Below are 18,202 nucleotides of genomic sequence, written 5' to 3'. Positions count from 1 at the left end.
TTACAGGGAATTAAAATCAACAAAGGGGGCAGGTTTGCAGCAAGGAGAAACACACACAACTGTCACACCGTAGCCTGGCCAGTCATGAAACTGGTTTTCAAAGCCTCTCTGATGCACAGCGCGCCTACCTGTGCTCTTCTAATTGCCCTGGTGTCTGGCTGCTCAAAATCGGCCGCCAGGCGATTTGCCTCAACCTCCCACTCCGCCATAAACATCTCCCCCTTACTCTCACAGACATTATGGAGCACACAGCAAGCAGCAATTACAATGGGAATACTGGTTGCACCGAGGTCTAACCTAGTCAGCAAACAGCACCAGCAAGCTTTTAAATGTCCAAAGGCACATTCTACCACCATTCTGCACTTGCTGTCCTGTAGTTGAACTGCTCCTTACTACTGTCCAGGTTGCCTGTGTACGGCTTCATGAGCCATGAGAGCAAGGGGTAGGTTGGGTCTCCAAGGATAACTATTGGCATTTCAACATCCCCAACAGTAATTTTCTGGTCTGGGAAGTAAGTCCCTTCTTGCAGCTGCTCAAACAGCCTGTAGTTCCTAAAGATGCAAGTGTCATGCACCTGTCCCAGCCATCCCACGTGGATGTCGGTGAAATGTCCCTTGTGATCCACCAGCGCTTGCAGCACCTTTGAGAGGTACCCCTTGTGAATTACATACTGGTTGGCAAGGTGGTCCGGTGCCAAGATAGGGACATGCATTCCATCTATCGCCCCACCATAGTTAGGGAACCCCACTGCAGCAAAGCCATCCCCTATGACCTGCACATTTCCCAGAGTCACTACCCTTGATAGCAGAACGTCAGTGATTGCATTGGCTACTTGAATCACAGCAGTCCCCACAGTAGATTTGCCCACTCCAAATTGATTCCCGACTGACTGGTAGCAGTCAGGCATTGCAAGCTTCCAGAGGGCTATCACCACTCACTTCTCAACTGTCAGGGCAGCTCTCACCTTGGTATTCCTGCGCTTCAGGGCAGGGGAAAGCAAATCACAGAGTTCCAGGAAAGTGGCCTTACACATGCGAAAGTTTCGCAGCCACTGGGAATCACCCCAGACCTGCAAGACTATGTGGTCCCACCAGTCTGTGCTTGTTTGCTGGACCCAGAATCGGCGTTCCACTATATCAACCAGCCCCACTGCCACCATGATGTCCCAATTGCCACAGCCCATGCTTTCAGGGACGTCTGTGTCCATGTCCTCCTCACAATCATCCTCGTGCAGCCATCTCTTAGCCAGGTTCTGCTCATACTGCAGTATAATGCGCAAGGTATTTACAGTGCTCGCAACAGCAGCAGTGAGCTGAGCTTGCCGTGTTATGGCGTCTGCACGGGTAACCCAGGAAAAAAGGCGGGAAATGATTGTCTGCAGTTGCTTTCACGGAGGGAGGGAGGGGAGACTGACAACATGTACCCAAAACCACCCGCGACAATATTTTTGCCCCATCAGGCATTGGGAGCTTAACCCAGAATTCCAATGGGCAGCGGAGACTGCGGGAACTGTGGGATAGCTACCCACAGTGCACCGCTCCATAAGTCGATGCTAGCCACGGTACTGAGGACACGCTCCACCGACTTAATGCACTTAATGGGGACATACACAATCGACTGTATAAAATCGATTTCTAAAAATCGACTTTTAAAAAATTGACCTAATTTCATAGTGTAGACATACCCTAGGGTCTTATGCAGTTAGCCATAATAAAATATGCTTGGTTCTGCTGCCTGACACTCAAAGCAACCTACTGTCTAACAATCCAGTAAAAGGTTTTATGTGGTTCTTGGACATGCAAAAAGTTATTTTGAATGAGAGGAGGATTTTGTTTCACCATTCCATTTGCTAATTTTTTAATCGAGAGGCTCATTTTTTAAGAAGAGCTTGTGATAATTTTGACTTCTTCTCAAAAGAATCTGAATACACTGAAACAATATTATTATGACAGGGGTTGTGTGAATCTTCATTGATGCTGGTGGGCATAGTAGCCACCCTTCAGTCAGGACAAATTTAAGAAGCAGTTAAGTGTCTTTGTAGAGAAAGATAGCTGAAACAATAACAGCCACTGTCCAAAAGAGAAGCCACATGCAAGGTCAGTCAGGAGCCAAGCCAGAGGTGGGCAAACTACGGCCCGTGGGACCGTCCTGCCCAGCCCCTGAGCTCCCGGCTGGGGAGGCTAGGCCCCAGCTGCTCCCCTAATATCCCCCCCTCCCCCATAGCCTCAGTGGGCAGCCAGCGCTCTGGCCCGCCACTCCTGCCAGGCAGTGCAGGCGGCGTGGCTGGCTCCGGCCAGGCGGTGGGGCTGCGAGCTCCTGCCACTCTAAGCGGCATGGTAAGGGGAGGGGGTTGGGAGGGGGTTGGATAATGGGCAGGGGATTGCAGAGGGCAGTCAGGGGACAGGGGGGTTGGATAGGCATGGGAGTCCGGGGGGCCTTTCGGGGTCGGGGCAATCAGGGGACAGGGAGTGGGGGGGTTGGATACAGTGTGGAGTCCCGAGGGGATGGTTAGGGGTGGGGGGTCCCAGGAGGGGGCAGTCAGGGGACAAGGAGCAGGGGGTGTTGGATGGGTCAGGGTTCTGAGGGGGGCAGGAAGTGGGAGGGGGCGGATGGGGTCTGGGGCCAGGCCATTTAGGGAGGCACAGCCTTCCCTACCCGGCCCTCCATAGAGTTTCACAACGCCGATGTGGCCCTCGGGCCAAAATGTTTGCCCACCCCTGAGATAAGCTATGTGGGCAGAGGGGTTAACTGGGCACTGAATGCAAATGCAGAAGCCTGTGTATTACTTTGGTGGAACCATATGTGTAGCAAATGAAAGAAACATCTCAGAAGCAGATGAAGAAACCAGCAAAAGCCAGAGTAGCAAGAGAAGTACTTGTAGCATGACCCTGAGGAAAAGCTAAGAAAAAAAGAGTACTTCTGATATGGAGAGCAGTTTGGAATATCGAGCAAGGAAATTGTTTCCTGTTTGATTCCTACTGGGTTCAGGGAAACAGGACTTTGTGTACAGTCTTTGTATCAAGGAAGTACCTGTCTCCATCATCAATTTCTCATCCTAACACAAGCAACCAAGACGACCCCAAATACTTGCAAACCACTTGGATCAAAATGGGTAACAATACTAAACTAAATACAAGCTGTTAATTTTACCAAGACTGACCTCTCTCTTACTGCTTCCTGAAGATCCATTAATCATTCTTACAAAAAGAAATCAGAGCGGTGTCATCCAAATCAGAAGAGAGATGCAGTGAGCATAAAGAATTCTGTACTTTGAAACAATGAATTTTACACATCGCTATAAACCAGCCAATAAAGAGATATATAGAAATGTAACAGATTTATTTTACAAAATATTGGTTTCTTGTTCTGGCAGAAATGTGAGAGAAGATATTTCAAGATACCTTTAAAAGATCTTTTTTAAAAAATCAAATATAGTAAGGCTAGAACAATACAAAGGTTCACAGAGATTCAGGTTTGAGATTAATGTCACCCTGTCTGGATGGGGTTTTATTGAACAGATTCTGGCACAGTCTAAATTGAAACTAATTTGGCAAAAAGTCTGTGTATTTCATTCCATGCAGTTCTGCAAGAAGTAAATTTATAAACATAATACCCCACAGTACAAACAATACAGAGTAACTCCAAGGGGTTGATAAGAGCTCTCTGCTTCTGGACAGCACAATCCTCTCTCTCTCTCGCTCTCTCCACCCTGTCTGAAAGTGATCATTTCTTTAAGGTGTTGATCTTAAATGGACTCCACTGCATGTAATTTGCTCCCAGCTGGCAATGCCTCCCTGCATAGCCTCCAAAACCAGGCTGACAATTTATATCAAACCCCAGTGTTGTCTGGGTCCTGTTTGGCTCGGTGGGCCTTCTTCCTATCAGTGCCACTGAGGTGAGGTGTGGCACGGTTTCAGGGTCCCATCCATGGAGCCTGATCCCTTTAGATCACAGCTTTTCTACCTTTTCAGGAGAGAAAATCTGAATTCAGGTGTCCTCAAGTAACATAAGACTCAAAGTATACAGCCATAAAGAGAGGAAATGCAGTACCAACTGAAGATTGGAAACTTTCATGATGTGTTGCCAGTGCAGAGGGGACATAGTCAGTTACTAGAACAAAAAAGAAGGCCCCAAGAGAACACCAGAGAGCAACCAGCACCTACCTGACATTCTAATATTCTTTTTCTATAGTGGATAATCTAGCCTCATGGAGTTGAAGCTTCTTGGTGAATATTTCATCACGGAGTGGAGTCCAAAACATCTATGTTGGGACCATTGCTTTGCTAATGTTTGTTAAGGGAAAGACCGAGGTGGCAAAATTAGGTATGATGCATTAATAGCATGCAGTCTGTCCCAAAACTGTTCCTAACTTATGGACAGGACTCTTTCTGAGGGCCTCCATTTTGTTGGGGGGTGGGCAGAAGTGGAGGCTGAATTTGCCCATTTGGTACCCCAAGTTACATGTTTCTTTATCTTAAAATTAAATTTCTTAGTGCTGGATGTAAGTCCAGCCTCCCTCAGCAATGTTCAGCAAGTATGACTTCCAGTCCAAACCAAAAACCATCATCCCAATACACAGATGTAGTCTAGGAACTGTTTAAAGGTAACCAAACCCTCATGTACTTTGAAGGGAACGGTAGTAAGTGGAAACATCTTTGGGACACTTTTGACCTTCAGAATCCAGGTGCACTTAAAATTTGAATATAGCAGCCATACAGCACTCAGAAAAGTGAATCTGAGTCCATGACCTCCCGCCCAGAGGGATGTTAAAGGTAATGGGCCTGACAGGAAGAAAATATTTGTGGGGAGAGCCTACTGAGAAGAGAAACCTGCGGACCTGTTTGATGTAAAAGAGAGAGAATTAGTAGAAGTTTGGGGTGTGTGTGGTTCATTCCCTCAATTTCCCTCAACAACATGTTAATTTAGTCCTCTAGCTAAATCAAAATTCCATCCCTTCCAAGATAATGACAGACGAAATCATAAGTCTCAAATCAACGCCAAACCTTCTCCACTCTTTGCCTAGTTCACAGGTTTCTCACTGGAGAGGATGCAGTCAGCTTGCCCCAGAGGCATGGGGGGAGAGTATATATGTGAAAATGAGTTTCCGGCCTCTCTTACTCAGAAGTTCCAGCCTTGGGCCCTAAAAAAAGTAAGAAGTTGCCTACTCCAGGCCTCAAACCTACACTTCTTCTGCACCCAAAACCACTGTCTTTACCTTCTTCCAAAACTATCTCCAATTCTGGGTTCCCAATACAAAATCCCAATGGCAGCAAAAGTTCCAAAAACCAATAAGTCCAAAAAGCCTTTTCCTCAGAGTAACAAATGGTGTCTTCCATATTCTTACCCATATATAGCTTCAGGTCCTTTCAATGCAATGACCAAGAGAGCTCCTGCTCCTTCCAAATCTTTCAGCCTTGTGTGGGAAGCAAGTTATCTATCTACCCTGCTACTTATATTCCTACTGTGCCTTGTTATAGAGACCTACAACTTAATAAATCCCAGAAACCTCAACTTTCACCATCCTTCTGGGCTAAACCGGGAACAAGGCAGAGTTACACCTGAACTTTATTTTAAGAGGCAGCACACATTACAAAAAGGGGACATTATCTGGTTGAGTTAGGAGAAGGGAATTTCAAAAGGTTAAAGTAAGTATGTATATTTTTAGGATTTTACAGATACAACCTGTTTTTACCCTTTATTTTATTGGCACCCAGTGAACATTAAAATACAAGGTTTCAGAGTAACAGCCATGTTAGTCTGTATCCGCAAAAAAAAAAGGAGTACTTGTGGAACCTTAGAGACTAACAGATTTATTTGAGCATAAGCTTTCATGAGCTACAGCTCACTTCATCAGATGCATGCAGTGGAAAACACAGTGGGGAAATTTTATATACACAGAGAACATGATGAAGTGAGCTGTAGCTCACGAAAGCTTATGCTCAAATAAATTTGTTAGTCTCTAAGGTGCCACAAGTCCTCCTTTTCTTTTTTCTGGTAAGGTGAGCTATTACCAGCAGGAGAGAAAAAAAACCTTTTGTAGTGATAATCAAGGCGGGCCATTTCCAGCAGTTGACAAGAAGGTGTGAGGAACAGTAGGGGGGGAAATAAACATGGGGAAATAGTTTTACTTTGTGTAATGACACCTCCACTCCCAGCCTCAAGCTGTTTATTTCCCCCCCATACTGTTCCTCACACCTTCTTGTTAACTGCTGGAAATGGCCCACCTTGATTATCACTATAAAAGGTTTTTTTTCTCTGCTACCTGATCACTCTCGCTACAGCTCACTTCATTGGATGCACGCTCTCGTTACAATGTGTATGGTAAATAAAATCTCCCCACTGTATTTTCCACTGCATGCATCTGATGAAGTGAGCTGTAGCTCACAAAAGTTTATGCTCAAATAAATTTGTTAGTCTCTAAGGTGCTGCAAGTACTCCTTTTATTAAAATACAAGCAGGCTAGATTCGGTTAAGATCCCAAAGGTTTCGGTGTTTATGCCCAACTAAATTTTGGGGAGTTAAAACACTCAACTGAAAATTATTTTTATATTAAGAACCAACAATGGAGTGTATGAGAAGAGAACTGAAAATTAATTCTCATCAGTTACAAATGTAATGTTGAGCCTGAATAAGGTCTTGGATTTCATTTATTTTATCAAGTTTTTCCCCACACCCAAATTGAGTAAGTTGGTCACCTTGACTTAACGGTATTTTTCAACACTAACATTTTCAAGATATGAAAGGGGTTTCAAAATGGAAAACTGCATAAAACAGATATTGTATTTATCAGTATCGCTGTAAGTCATCGACTGAATGATTTTTACATTTCTGGGTCCAAAGTCCTCCTTCAGCTGTCTACAGAGTTGGACAGGAGAGATCTGTATCAGCAGTCAATGTCTAAAATAGTAACAAGTATGATTTTTTATCTTCTTTTTAAAGATACCAGTTTTAATTATTGTTATGCTGGAGATTGGCTAGCTCTCAGAGAGTATTTTTTTGATTAATGGGCAGTTTCATGATAGCCATCCATTCAGCCTAAATGAGGGAGTCATTAATGCCTTTTGTTTAGCTATAGCTGAAATAATACAAAACACTGCCCAAATCCCAGGTTAGCATGGCAAGCCCAGAATAGGAGTTGAGCCATGTGGTCTGAGAGGTTTTCCCTAGGGTCTGAATGCAAACACAGAGTTCTGTGTATTGTTTGTTGGAGCTGTGTGTGTCTACAAGACAGAAAACAGAGGCATCAGAAAGGAAGCAGAGAGGAACAAAAAAAAGCCAAGGAGACAGCAAAAGCAACACTCGTAGCGTGAGCCTGTGAGAAAGCCAAGAGATAGTATTTTGGGTGGAGTGTTGGCTGAAAAGAGACTTGGAATTCTGATGAAGGAAACTGCCTCTTGTTGTTTGATTATTAACTACTGTGTCCACGGAAACAGGACTTGTTTACATTCCTTGAAAATAAAACAGGATTGCATCAAAGAAATACCTGATTCCATCAGAAATTTCTCCTCCTAACAGAAACTACCCACCAGACTGCAAATACTAGTTATCTACTGGAGCTAGAAAGGGATGACATTATTACCATTTTTATAGATGTAAAAGAAGAATCACAGATGCAGTTATGGGAAACAGAGGGCACACCTCTGAGGCAGAATTGCACCTCTATCAACAACAGGTAACAGCAGCCGCTGGAGTGTTTAAGGCACACCAGAACAGTCATAATGATTAAAACAAACATTGAAGACCATATTGTATTTATGTCACATATAGTAAAAAGAAAGCTAAAGGAAGGGTGTTGACATCATATAAAACTGAGATTCTCTTTAAACATGCCATTCTTCTGTCACATGGAGACTAGTGCAGAAACTAGTAGTGAAAGGATTAAATAGTACCAGAAAGCAAATGATTGCAAGTAGGACCTCAACCTGTTGCTGTGGAGAGAATCACTCATCTTTTATTTAGCGCAGGTGCAACATCAAGCAGTCAAACAGCAGAAGTAAATACAAATTAAAAAAAAACTTTTAAGGGTTTGATTGACACTGTATACAAGATGGCCTCCAAAAGAAAATACCATTCCTAGGGACAAAACATGGGCTCTACAGATCAACCTCTAAAAGACAGTAATTATTATATTTTAGTTGAAGTCCCCAAACAACAAATACTTTTTAAGAGAGATTAAAATGTAAACACATCCTAAATTATTCATACACTGGTTTCATAATATATCAGAGTTTCAAACTGCTTCCAAAAGTATTCTCCATAAAAACTCCAAAGTTCTTCCACACCATACAGTACTGGAAGACTATACTAAATGGACCAAAACCTCACATGCACTTCCAATTATTCAAACAAATAATGCAAGTTCACAAGAACTCCCCATCTATGACTTCAGAGTAGAATTAGTTCAATTACCTTTGGTAATAAATATTTTTTTTAAAAAGAGAAAAAAGATACGACCTTATTTCAATCAAAGCAACAAACATCACCTCCCATCACAAAGCAGTATATGAAACCTGAAAGTAAAACACATTCCATTCCTATACACTGTAGCTTTACTTACAGACCTAAACAACACTGATACTAAGCTCCATGATACAAACAGTGCCAATGAAAAATGAATAAATCATTTAACCCTAAAATAAACAGCACAGGTCATTCTGACAAAAGCAGATCAAAACCAGGAAGCTAGATTAATAGCCTATAGAGTACAACACAGATTAGCAGACTTTGAGCCAAATTCAGTACTGATGCAAGCAGGTGCAATTCCTTTAATATCCCGTTGACTTCAGACCATACTAATGGATAACTTAATGGGAGTTTTGCCTGAGAAAGATCTTCAGGATAAAGGCATTATCATCCACAATGCCTAGAGAACAAAACTTTACTCTTCCTCCCTGAAAAGGCAGGGTGTCACAAAGACATTTGCTGTACCAGCCAGTTCCCACCACTTCACATTCAACATGCAATGCTTTGATCTGCCACAGATCTTCGTCTGATTCAACCCCCCAGAAGCAGAAACCTGCATGTGTTAATGCCAAGAACAAGACAGCCAAAGAGAAAAAAAAATAAGCTTGCATAATTTTACTCCATTTTTGTCAACTCTTCCTTATTTAATTTTCAATATCAATATCAGTATTCATTCTCTCCTCAATAGCTGCATAAGTTTGATTTTTCAAAGAAAATGCATCTTGGTGGTTAAAGAGACACTATCAAAGCAGGAAAACCCAAAACGTGACCTAATTTCTTTTCTTATACCTGTTTCCAGAGTCCATGTAATTCCTTACGTTTACGAGGAATTACATGTTTGTGGATTGGAAGAATTTGAAATTAAATGTTTCAATATCCTTTTTGATTTAAGAAAAGTCAAAAAGAAAATAGATTCCAGTTTCAAGTTTCAGAGTAGTATAAAATATATTTTCAAAATTAGGACAAATGTCCTTGCCAGTGTCCTTTTATCTGAAAAGATTTTAGAGGAAGGTGCTTTTCTTACCTCTCTAAGATGTATGTTTTCCTTCTCCTTCTGGTCTAAAATCACTTCTAAATGATTAACCTGAGATTCAGCCTCGGCCATCCTTCGAGCTCTTTCATTGTCATCTTCCATTCCTTTGGATGGCAAACCTTTACTTTGCAACATTTCTAGGAGCTTTTTTATTGATTCATCTCTAGCATTTAGTGTTTGCTTTTGTGTTTCAATTCTCAACTCCATTTCTTCTAGAGTTTTTCTCAAGAGAAAGAGCTCTTTAGCCTGTCTATCGTGTTCTGCCTGAAGTCTTCGAAAATTCTCCTCTGTAAGCTCAATAGTAAAATGCTCAGTTCCTCGGTTTCCGCTTTCTTGTTGAAGAAGATGATTAAGGTCTCTCTGAGTTCGAAGCTCATCTTGAAGTGCCTGGATGGTCAGTTGCAAATGCTATAATACAAAAAAAAAAAAGGGGTAACTGAATGATCTAAATGTAGTTTTTCTTCTGTTAAGCTATTGGTAGGTAAAGGTACAAAAGTTAACAGACTCAGTGATGATTCTACCAAGTGGCCATATAAAAATGTCAAATGCATCTGTGACAAAATACTTGTAATGAAGGTTTTCAACTGCTACTGGAAAAATTTAAAACATAGATGGAAACACAAACACAAAATAGTGAAGTTACAGGTAAAATTAATGCTTAATAAAACTAGGCAGTGAAGAGAAAGTGAACTGTTGCAAAAATCTCAAAGTGACACAACCACTAGTACACTTTGTGCCTATAAAGCTTGAAGATGCAGTATTCCTTGTTTTCTAAGTTGTTTCATACACTAGAAGTAATTCTGCCTTCCACTTTTTTCAATGGCACTGTTCATGCTATAAGGCAAATCATAGCCCTCACCATAAATAAAGATTAATTAATTTTTTTTTTTGCAAATAAAGCTATGAACAACTTTAGTAAACAGGATTACTGCATCTCAAACAAACAAAAATAGAACAAATGGTAAGCAATACTGAATTTTGCAAAACAAATTGACTGCAAATAGAGGACAAACCTTTGTTCTCCTGGCATCCAAAAACTGAACAGCATGGTAAATGAAAAAATGAAGCAAAATCAACATAAAGAAAGGTCAAATGCAAGCAAAGAATATTCAACTGAAAGAACTGAATTCAACATAAAGTACTTTCAACAGAAAAAAAATCATTTTATTGTATTATAGCAGTGGTTCTCAACTCTGGTCCATCGCTTGTTCAGGGAAAGTCCCTGGCGCGGCGGGCCAGTTTGTTTACCTGCCGCGTCTGCGGGTTCGGCCGATCGCAGCTCCCCCTGGCCGCGGTTCGCCTCTCCAGGCCAATGGGGGCTGCAGAAAGCGGCGTGGGCCGAGGGATGTGCTGGCCGCCCTTCCCACAGCCCCCATTGGCCTGGAGCGGCGAACCGCGGCCAGTGGGAGCCGCGATCGGCTGAACCTGTGGACGCGACTGGTAAACAAACCGGCCCGGTGCGCCAGGGACTTTCCCTGAACAAGCGGTGGACCACAGTTGAGAACCACTGTATAATACAGTACAGCACCAACAAATTTATAAGCATTTAAACATATCACTCTAAAGCTATGACATACTCTAGCCAGTGAATATATTACAAATAGATTTATTAGTGTTCCAAAAGTTGTAATTCCATCACTGAATAAAGACGACTTGTATTGATCTGACTGTTTTCTTCTAGATTACCATATATTTCAACACTGCAGATTGTCCTTAAGTATTGTGTACCTCCATACTCTGCCTGCATAAAGTGGTTTTCTATTCACTGATAGCTTGCAGTCCTTATTGAAGGCAGAGTCAGTAGGAGATTTGCCTAAATGAAGACTAGATTTGGCCACAAGTAATTGTCCCAAATTATTATAGTTAATGGTATAATTTCAGATCATATTATTATTTGCAGATTTCACAGCAGTTACTACTTCCCCTATATTCATGAAATTGTCTAAACAATGTACTAAATTTCATAAAAATATAAACTTTTAGATAGTCATATGATCCAAAGTAAAAGCTTTTCAATCTCAGCAGCATATCAGTGAGATTCTGATAATTTTGGAAACATGGCACCATATATTTTAATCCTAATGTACTTTCTGAAGCGCCTCAACTTCTCATATAAAATCACTGATAAGTAGGGCTGTTGATTAATCACAGTTAACTCACATGATAAACTCAAAAAAATTAATCGTGATTAATCACAGTTTTAATCGTATAGTTAAACAATAGAATACCAATTGAAATTTATTAAATATTGTGAATGTTTGACATTTTTCAATTTTATTGATTTCAGTTACGACACAGAATACAAAATGCACAGTGCTTGCTTTATATTATTATTTTTATTACAAATATTTGCACTGTAAAAATTATAAAAGAAATAGTATTTTTCAATTCACCTCATACAATTACTGTAATGCAATCTCTATCGTGCAAGTGCAATATACAAATGTAGATTTTTTTTATACATAACTGCACTCAAAATCAAAACAATGTAAAACTTTAGAGCCTACAAGTCCACTCAGTCCTACTTCTTGGTCAGCCAAGCACTAAGACAAACAAGTTTGTTTACATTTACAGGAGAAAATGCTGGCCACTTCTTATTTACAATGTCATCTGAAAGTGAGAACAGGCATTTGCATGGTAGGGCTGCCAACTTTCTACTCACACAAAACTGAACACCCTTGCCCCGCCACTGCCGCACCCCTTCTCTGAGGTCTCACCCCCCACTCACTCCATCCTCCCCCACCACCTGTCTCTCCCTCGCTCTCCTCACCCTCTCTCACTCGCTCATTTTCACTGGGCTGGCTCGGGGGTTGGGGCACAGGAGGGGGTGAGGGCTTTGGCTGGAGATGCAGGCTCTGAGGTGGGGCCAGAAATGAAGAGTTCGGGGTGTGGGAGGGGGCTCTGGGCTGAGACGGGGGTTGGAGTATGGGAGGGGGTACAGGCTCTGAGCTGGGGATGCAGCTTCCGGGGTGCAGAAATGAGGGGTTCAGGGTATGGTAGGGGGCTCTGGCCTGGGGCAAGGGGTTAGGGTGCGGGGGAGGACTCTGGCTGCGGGCTCTGGTGTGGGGCTGAGGATGAGGGATTTGGGGCTCAGGAGGGTGCTCCAGGCTGGAATCGAGGGGTTTAGAGGGCAGGAGAGGGATTAAGTCTCGAGCAGGGGGTTGGGGCGTGGGAGGGGGTCAGGGATGCAGGCTCTGGGCAGTACTTACCTCAAACAGCTCCCGGAAGCAGTGGCATGCCCTCCCTCCAGCTCCAATGCGGAGGCGTGGCCAGGCAGCTCTGCGTGCTGTCCCATCTGCAGGCACCACCCCCGCAGCTTCCATTGGCCATGGTTCCCAGAGCCAGCGTTTGGGGTGGGGGCAGAGTGAGGAGCCCCCCAGCTGCCCCTACACGTAGGAGCCGGAGAGGGGGCATACTGCTGTTTCCAGAAGCCGTGCGGAGCCATGGCAGGCAAGAAGCCTGCCTTAGCCCTGCTGTGCCGCCAACCAGACTTTTAACGGCACAGTCCGCAGTGCTAACCGGAGCTGCCAAGTTCCCTTTTCGACTGGATGTTCCAGTCAAAAAACAGACACCTGGCAACCCTATCACATGGCACTTTTGTAGCCGGCATTGCAAAGTATTTACGTGCCAGACATGCTAAACATTCATATGCCCCTTCAAGCTTTGGCTACCATTCCAGAGAACAGGCTTCCATGCTGATGATGCTCGTTTAAAAAAAATAATGCATTAATTATATTTATGATGGAACTCCTTGGGGGAGAATTGTATGTCTCCTGCTGTTTTACCCGCATTCTACCATATATTTCACATTATAGCCTTCTCAGATGATGACCCAGCTCATGTTGTTCCTTTTAAGAACACTTTCACTACAGATTTGACAAAAAACAAAGAAGGTACCAATGTGAGATTTCTAAAAATAGCTACAGCACTAGACCCAAGGTTTAAGACTCAGAAATGAATTCCAAAATCTGAGTGGGATGAACTATGGCACATGATTTCAGAAGTTTTAAAAGAGATACACTCTGATGCTGAAACTACAGAACCCGAACCACCAAAAAAGAAAATCAACCTTCTGCTGGTGGCATCTGACTCAGACAATGAAAATGAACATGCGTCGGTCCACACTGCTTTGGATGGTTTTCGAGCGGAACCTATTATCAGCATGGATGCTGTCCTTTGGAATGGTGGTTGAAGCATGAAGGGACATATGAATCTTTAGCACATCTGGCATCTAAATATCTTGTGACGCCGGCTACAACAGTGCCATACGAACGCCTTTTCTCACTTGTCATGGTGGTCCCACTGAAGGGGAAACCCTGCTTTGTCCCTGCAGCCCTGATGGATGCATGAGAAAGATATCACAAATCAGGCCCAGCTAAAGCCTAATACAGCTATTTGCATTTTCTTAATGTACATAAAAGTGACAGGAGTTTTTATCATTTTGTTCAGGCAGGCTGCACCTGTAGGGTGAAGCCCCCTACTCTTGAAAATGCCTGATCTAGAATGTAGGATTTTTGTGTGTTTCTACATTCAGCTAAGATTTTACACACACATACCCCTCTAAAAGCACCATCTGCAGCTAATATTTTGATGTTATGGGACACCTGAAAGGCCACCTTGCACTATCATATTATCTCTTCACACTGTGAAAAGAAATGGAATACAGTTGCCCTATATGTAATGCCCTGTGTTTTAGGGCACAGACATATAAAATTTTCCAGTTGGTACCAAACCTTTAGTCCATCAAATCCAGTATCCTGCCTCCAGCAGTGATACTTCAAAGGAAGGTGAAAAAATCCTATTACACAGCTGACCAATTGCACAATGCTACACAAAGTGGAAAAATTATCTTCTGACCCATTAGGTGACCAGCCTGCATCCTGAACCATGGGATTTGGTTTCTTTCTTACTTTGGGGGACATAATAGCAAATCTTGTTATTGTTAAGAAAATTATTCAGTCCTTTTATAAATCCAGCCACAGTTAAACTGTATTACTTCCTAATCCACTGAATCCAGTCTCACTATACACTGTCGAGAGAAGTGATAGTTCCTTTTCCAAAACTTTACTATAATCTCTTGCTGTCAGATAGTTTTTGGCCCCTTTCCATATACTATATTCTTTGTAATACATATGTAGTGTATTGTAGTCAATCCCTAAAGCATGGGAGAATATTAATCAATTCGGAGCATTCTTTGCATATAAAATCCATTGATACAAGTGTCAAATATCCCTCCAGGTTTGTTACATGGAAGCATGATCTACTTCTTTCGCGGTCAGTGAACTAATTTTAGTACTTTTGAATTCATCCTGCTCCTAAAACGTGATCCTGTTCTGAATAGAGCTGGTTGAATACTCTGTTCAGTGAATAATTGCTGTTATTTGTCAAATAATGTTATTAGGTTTTCAAACAGCTCTGGTTTGGCACATCTCCTGTGAAGTAATATGCTCCTTCAATTCCCATTTTATCAACAGGAACTCAGAGCATGCAGCATCATGAAAGACGTCTTCAGCATATCACAGGACCTTGTAGAACCCTCTTAGTAAAATATTTTTATCCGTATCCTCTCAGAATTGGTTAATCAATATTTTTCCCCTTACTGGTAGAATCAGTCCCATACTCATGGATTAAATCCTGTAGTCCTTACTCAAGCAATACAAATGATTTCTAAAGCAACCAGTTGCTGTAAGAGGAATGTTTGCTGTGAACAACTGCTTTCGGATGTTATAAAATACACTGGAGAAAAGGACATTTATAAAGTTGAAATATCAAACAAAATGTTAACAGAAAGTACACATACATGCACCAAAAAATTAACAAATGGCCAGCAGCCAGACAGTTCCTCAGATCCCAAAATAGCTTTACATAAAGAATGTGCATCATTAAAACAATCATCATCATCACCACCATCATATTATAACAAAATACTGATGCCACGGGTGTCTTCAGACTGCAACAAGGTGTGGTTTCTAAGGGTATGTTTTTAAACAATTAGTCATCCTTCTTTCTCGTACCTTTGGAAAAATACAGCATGATTTCTGAGGCAAGCATTTCTAGGATAAGCATTTTTTTCAAGAACTAAAATTCTCCAACCTTCACTCACTGAATAGTACTTTACTGAGGACTATTTGAAAAGTAAGGTGCTTCCACTGTGAGTAAGGATGGGAGAATCTGGCCCTAACTGATTAAAGTTAGTAAATTATATAAATAGGTAGAAACAAAAAATGTATAAAGAACAGAGTCCAAGAGTCAGGATTAGATTAATATAGGCACACTAATTAAAATTTTCAAACTTTGATGTCTAACATTAAGTATCTAACTAGAAGTAGCTTGAGTTTTAGAGGTGCTGAGCACCTGCAGTCTAATGTTAGGTATCCATGTTTTAAATTTTTTTCTTCTGCAATTAAAGTAACAACATCCAGGGCAGGGACCATATTTTTATTCTATGTTTATACAGTGTCTACCAAATGGGGTACTGATCTACTAGGACCCCTACTAGGCACTGCAGTAATACAAATATATAATACCACCACCACCAATATGTGGTGGTTGGAAGGGTGGGAGGGAGAAAAAAAACAAAAAAAAAACTTACCCTTTTTTTTATCTGCAAAGATGTCTCATTTTACTTCTCTGTCATACTTAACCTCATCTGTTCTCCTTCAGAACAGAAGTGCTTAGCACTGCTTTAGGGAAGCTTTCTAGGATATTTGGGTCCCTAAAGTAAACCTTACTCCTGATATGATTTCTCACAACCTAAAAGTCAACACAATCAATCCCTTTGGATTTAGATTCCAAATGCCTGTTGTCTACGAAAGATGCTCAGAATCTGAATCTTGCAGTTACTCCCGGCAACCTTCTGAAGTCAGAGAGCAGGATCCCCAGGAGTTATTTTATCACAGCAGTAAATGATTGACCAGAATATTAAGGACATGCAAAAGCACTCAAGCCTCTTCAAAGAACAAGGAGAAAGAAAATGACAAAAAGCATTGTAAATTGAAAATTAAACTAAACCCTTCCCATCTATTCCTGGCCTTCAGGAAAGCAAGTTTCCAATCTGCTCCCCAACTCTGTATCTGAGGAAGAGAATCAACCTGCAGTTCCACTGAGGTGCTGGAGGAGACTCCTGGAAACCCCTTGCTAAAAATCTGCCCTGCTTCTAATGGGGTTCACCTCCCTATCTGGGTCCTGCTAAAGCAGTCCTGCAAAAGATTACTGAAACCTGGATATTGTAAGTATACTTCTGAAATAAAAAAAAAACTTGCTTTCACAATGTGCCAAGTATTTTCAATATTGTTTCTGCAGAAGAGATACTTACACACATTCTTAGATTTCAAATTATACAAGTTGAACATTGTGCTGTACTATCAATATACTCAGTATAGTTTTCTTAGAGCTGATTTGAAATTTTTGAACCTTGCTTTTCAAAAGGAATACTCAAAAATGTTCAGGTTTTTATTTTCCCATTTTCTAACCAGCTCTAGATTTTATGAACAAAGTGCAAACACTTCCAGGGATGTGCAGCTTAGTTTACGTTTAATTTGCCAAATAGCATTGCCTCCCTCCTTAGCTATAATTATGATTAATATTCTAGATATGGTTTATTTCATGCCTGGATACCACAGCAGTTGGTTGATAGATGGATTAGGCTGATTAAATAAAGCATTTTTGTTTAGGTTCCACAACCTCTCATTCCACCTCTGGGGCTTATCAAAAGCTAAACAGGTAAAATTTTATGGGTACCAGGGGTTGCCAGGGCTCACCTCTAGGCTTGGCAGTTCATAGCCCCAGCACCGCTGGGCTTGCTGCATCAATTATGAATGTAAAAAAATTGCTTGAGCCCTGGCACCACTTTCATTACAAATTAAGCACTGCTTTGGACACTCTAACAGGGAATTTCATGATTTGTGTTTGTTGCTTGTCAGCTTGAAGGAGTTCTACTCCTATTGACTTCACTGGAATTACTCCTGCAGTTTTCATCCTTAACAAACCAAAAAAAAGTAACAAATAACAAATAACAAAAATCTTTATTTTTACTTTTATATTGTCTTGTCCAATCCCCTTCAAACCTCTCAAAATTTCTTCTGTGGGCTGAGGTCGTCCAGGGCAAATGGAGCTTTTCTGTTAAACTGAGAGGAGAGGCTAAAATAAGGTTTTAATGGAAAACCTCCTCCACTTGAAGAACCTGCTATTGAACAACTCACTTAAATCAAAGAGCACCAATTAAAGAGAATAATAGGGAAAATAAGAAAATTATTATTCAGAGCAGGGGATCCATCTTAACCTTTTAAGTACTTCATAACCTGCTGAAGCACTTTTGCTAGAAATGTGATTAAAATGACATTTAGATAGCAATGAAATCTTTCAGAAGTACATATTTACTGTTTAAAATGTGGGCACAGTCTTCAAAAGACTGAATTTATATTTTTTCAGCAATTTGTTACTCTATTAAAATAATTAATTTTAACTTTAATATATATTCAGATATATCTTAATATGAATCTGTTATATTATATTTGTCAATCAACATTATGTTTGGCCTATATAAAATAGATTTTAAAATAGCCTTTGCTTCAGAGAACTTAAAATCTAGAGAATACACAGAGAAAGACAGGACAAACTGGGAAGTTCAGATGAAAGAGTCAATTACATAATTTTTTTAAAAATCAAAATGTCTTTTCTCTGTTTGTGGGCCACATGGCAGAAGTT

At 41.2% G+C, this 18,202-nt stretch overlaps 1 protein-coding gene across 19 annotated transcripts in view; it reads right to left on the bottom strand.

Moving 5' to 3' along the window:
• Positions 1 to 18,202, bottom strand: part of ERC2 (ELKS/RAB6-interacting/CAST family member 2) — an 840,901-nt gene that overhangs the window by 688,196 nt on the left and 134,503 nt on the right. For 10 of the 19 annotated variants that reach the window (XR_012669214.1, XR_012669216.1, XR_012669218.1 and 7 more), the window contains exons 3-4: positions 10,510 to 10,533; positions 9,488 to 9,904 (exon numbers count right to left, since the gene is read on the bottom strand). Coding sequence is in view for 1 of the 19 variants with exons in the window: in XM_075130329.1 (XP_074986430.1) it covers positions 9,488 to 9,904; positions 10,510 to 10,533 (441 nt within the window). In the remaining 18 variants the exon portion in view is untranslated. The remainder of the gene's footprint in view (positions 1 to 9,487; positions 9,905 to 10,509; positions 10,534 to 18,202) is intronic. The other 9 variants (XR_012669217.1, XR_012669223.1, XR_007357649.2 and 6 more) reach the window with 1 other exon arrangement.

This window comes from Caretta caretta, chromosome 7 (assembly GCF_965140235.1).
Source record: "Caretta caretta isolate rCarCar2 chromosome 7, rCarCar1.hap1, whole genome shotgun sequence".
NCBI lineage: Eukaryota > Metazoa > Chordata > Testudines > Cheloniidae > Caretta > Caretta caretta.
Note: the sequence above shows the minus strand (reverse complement) of the source record. Positions and strands in the feature narration are given on the sequence as shown.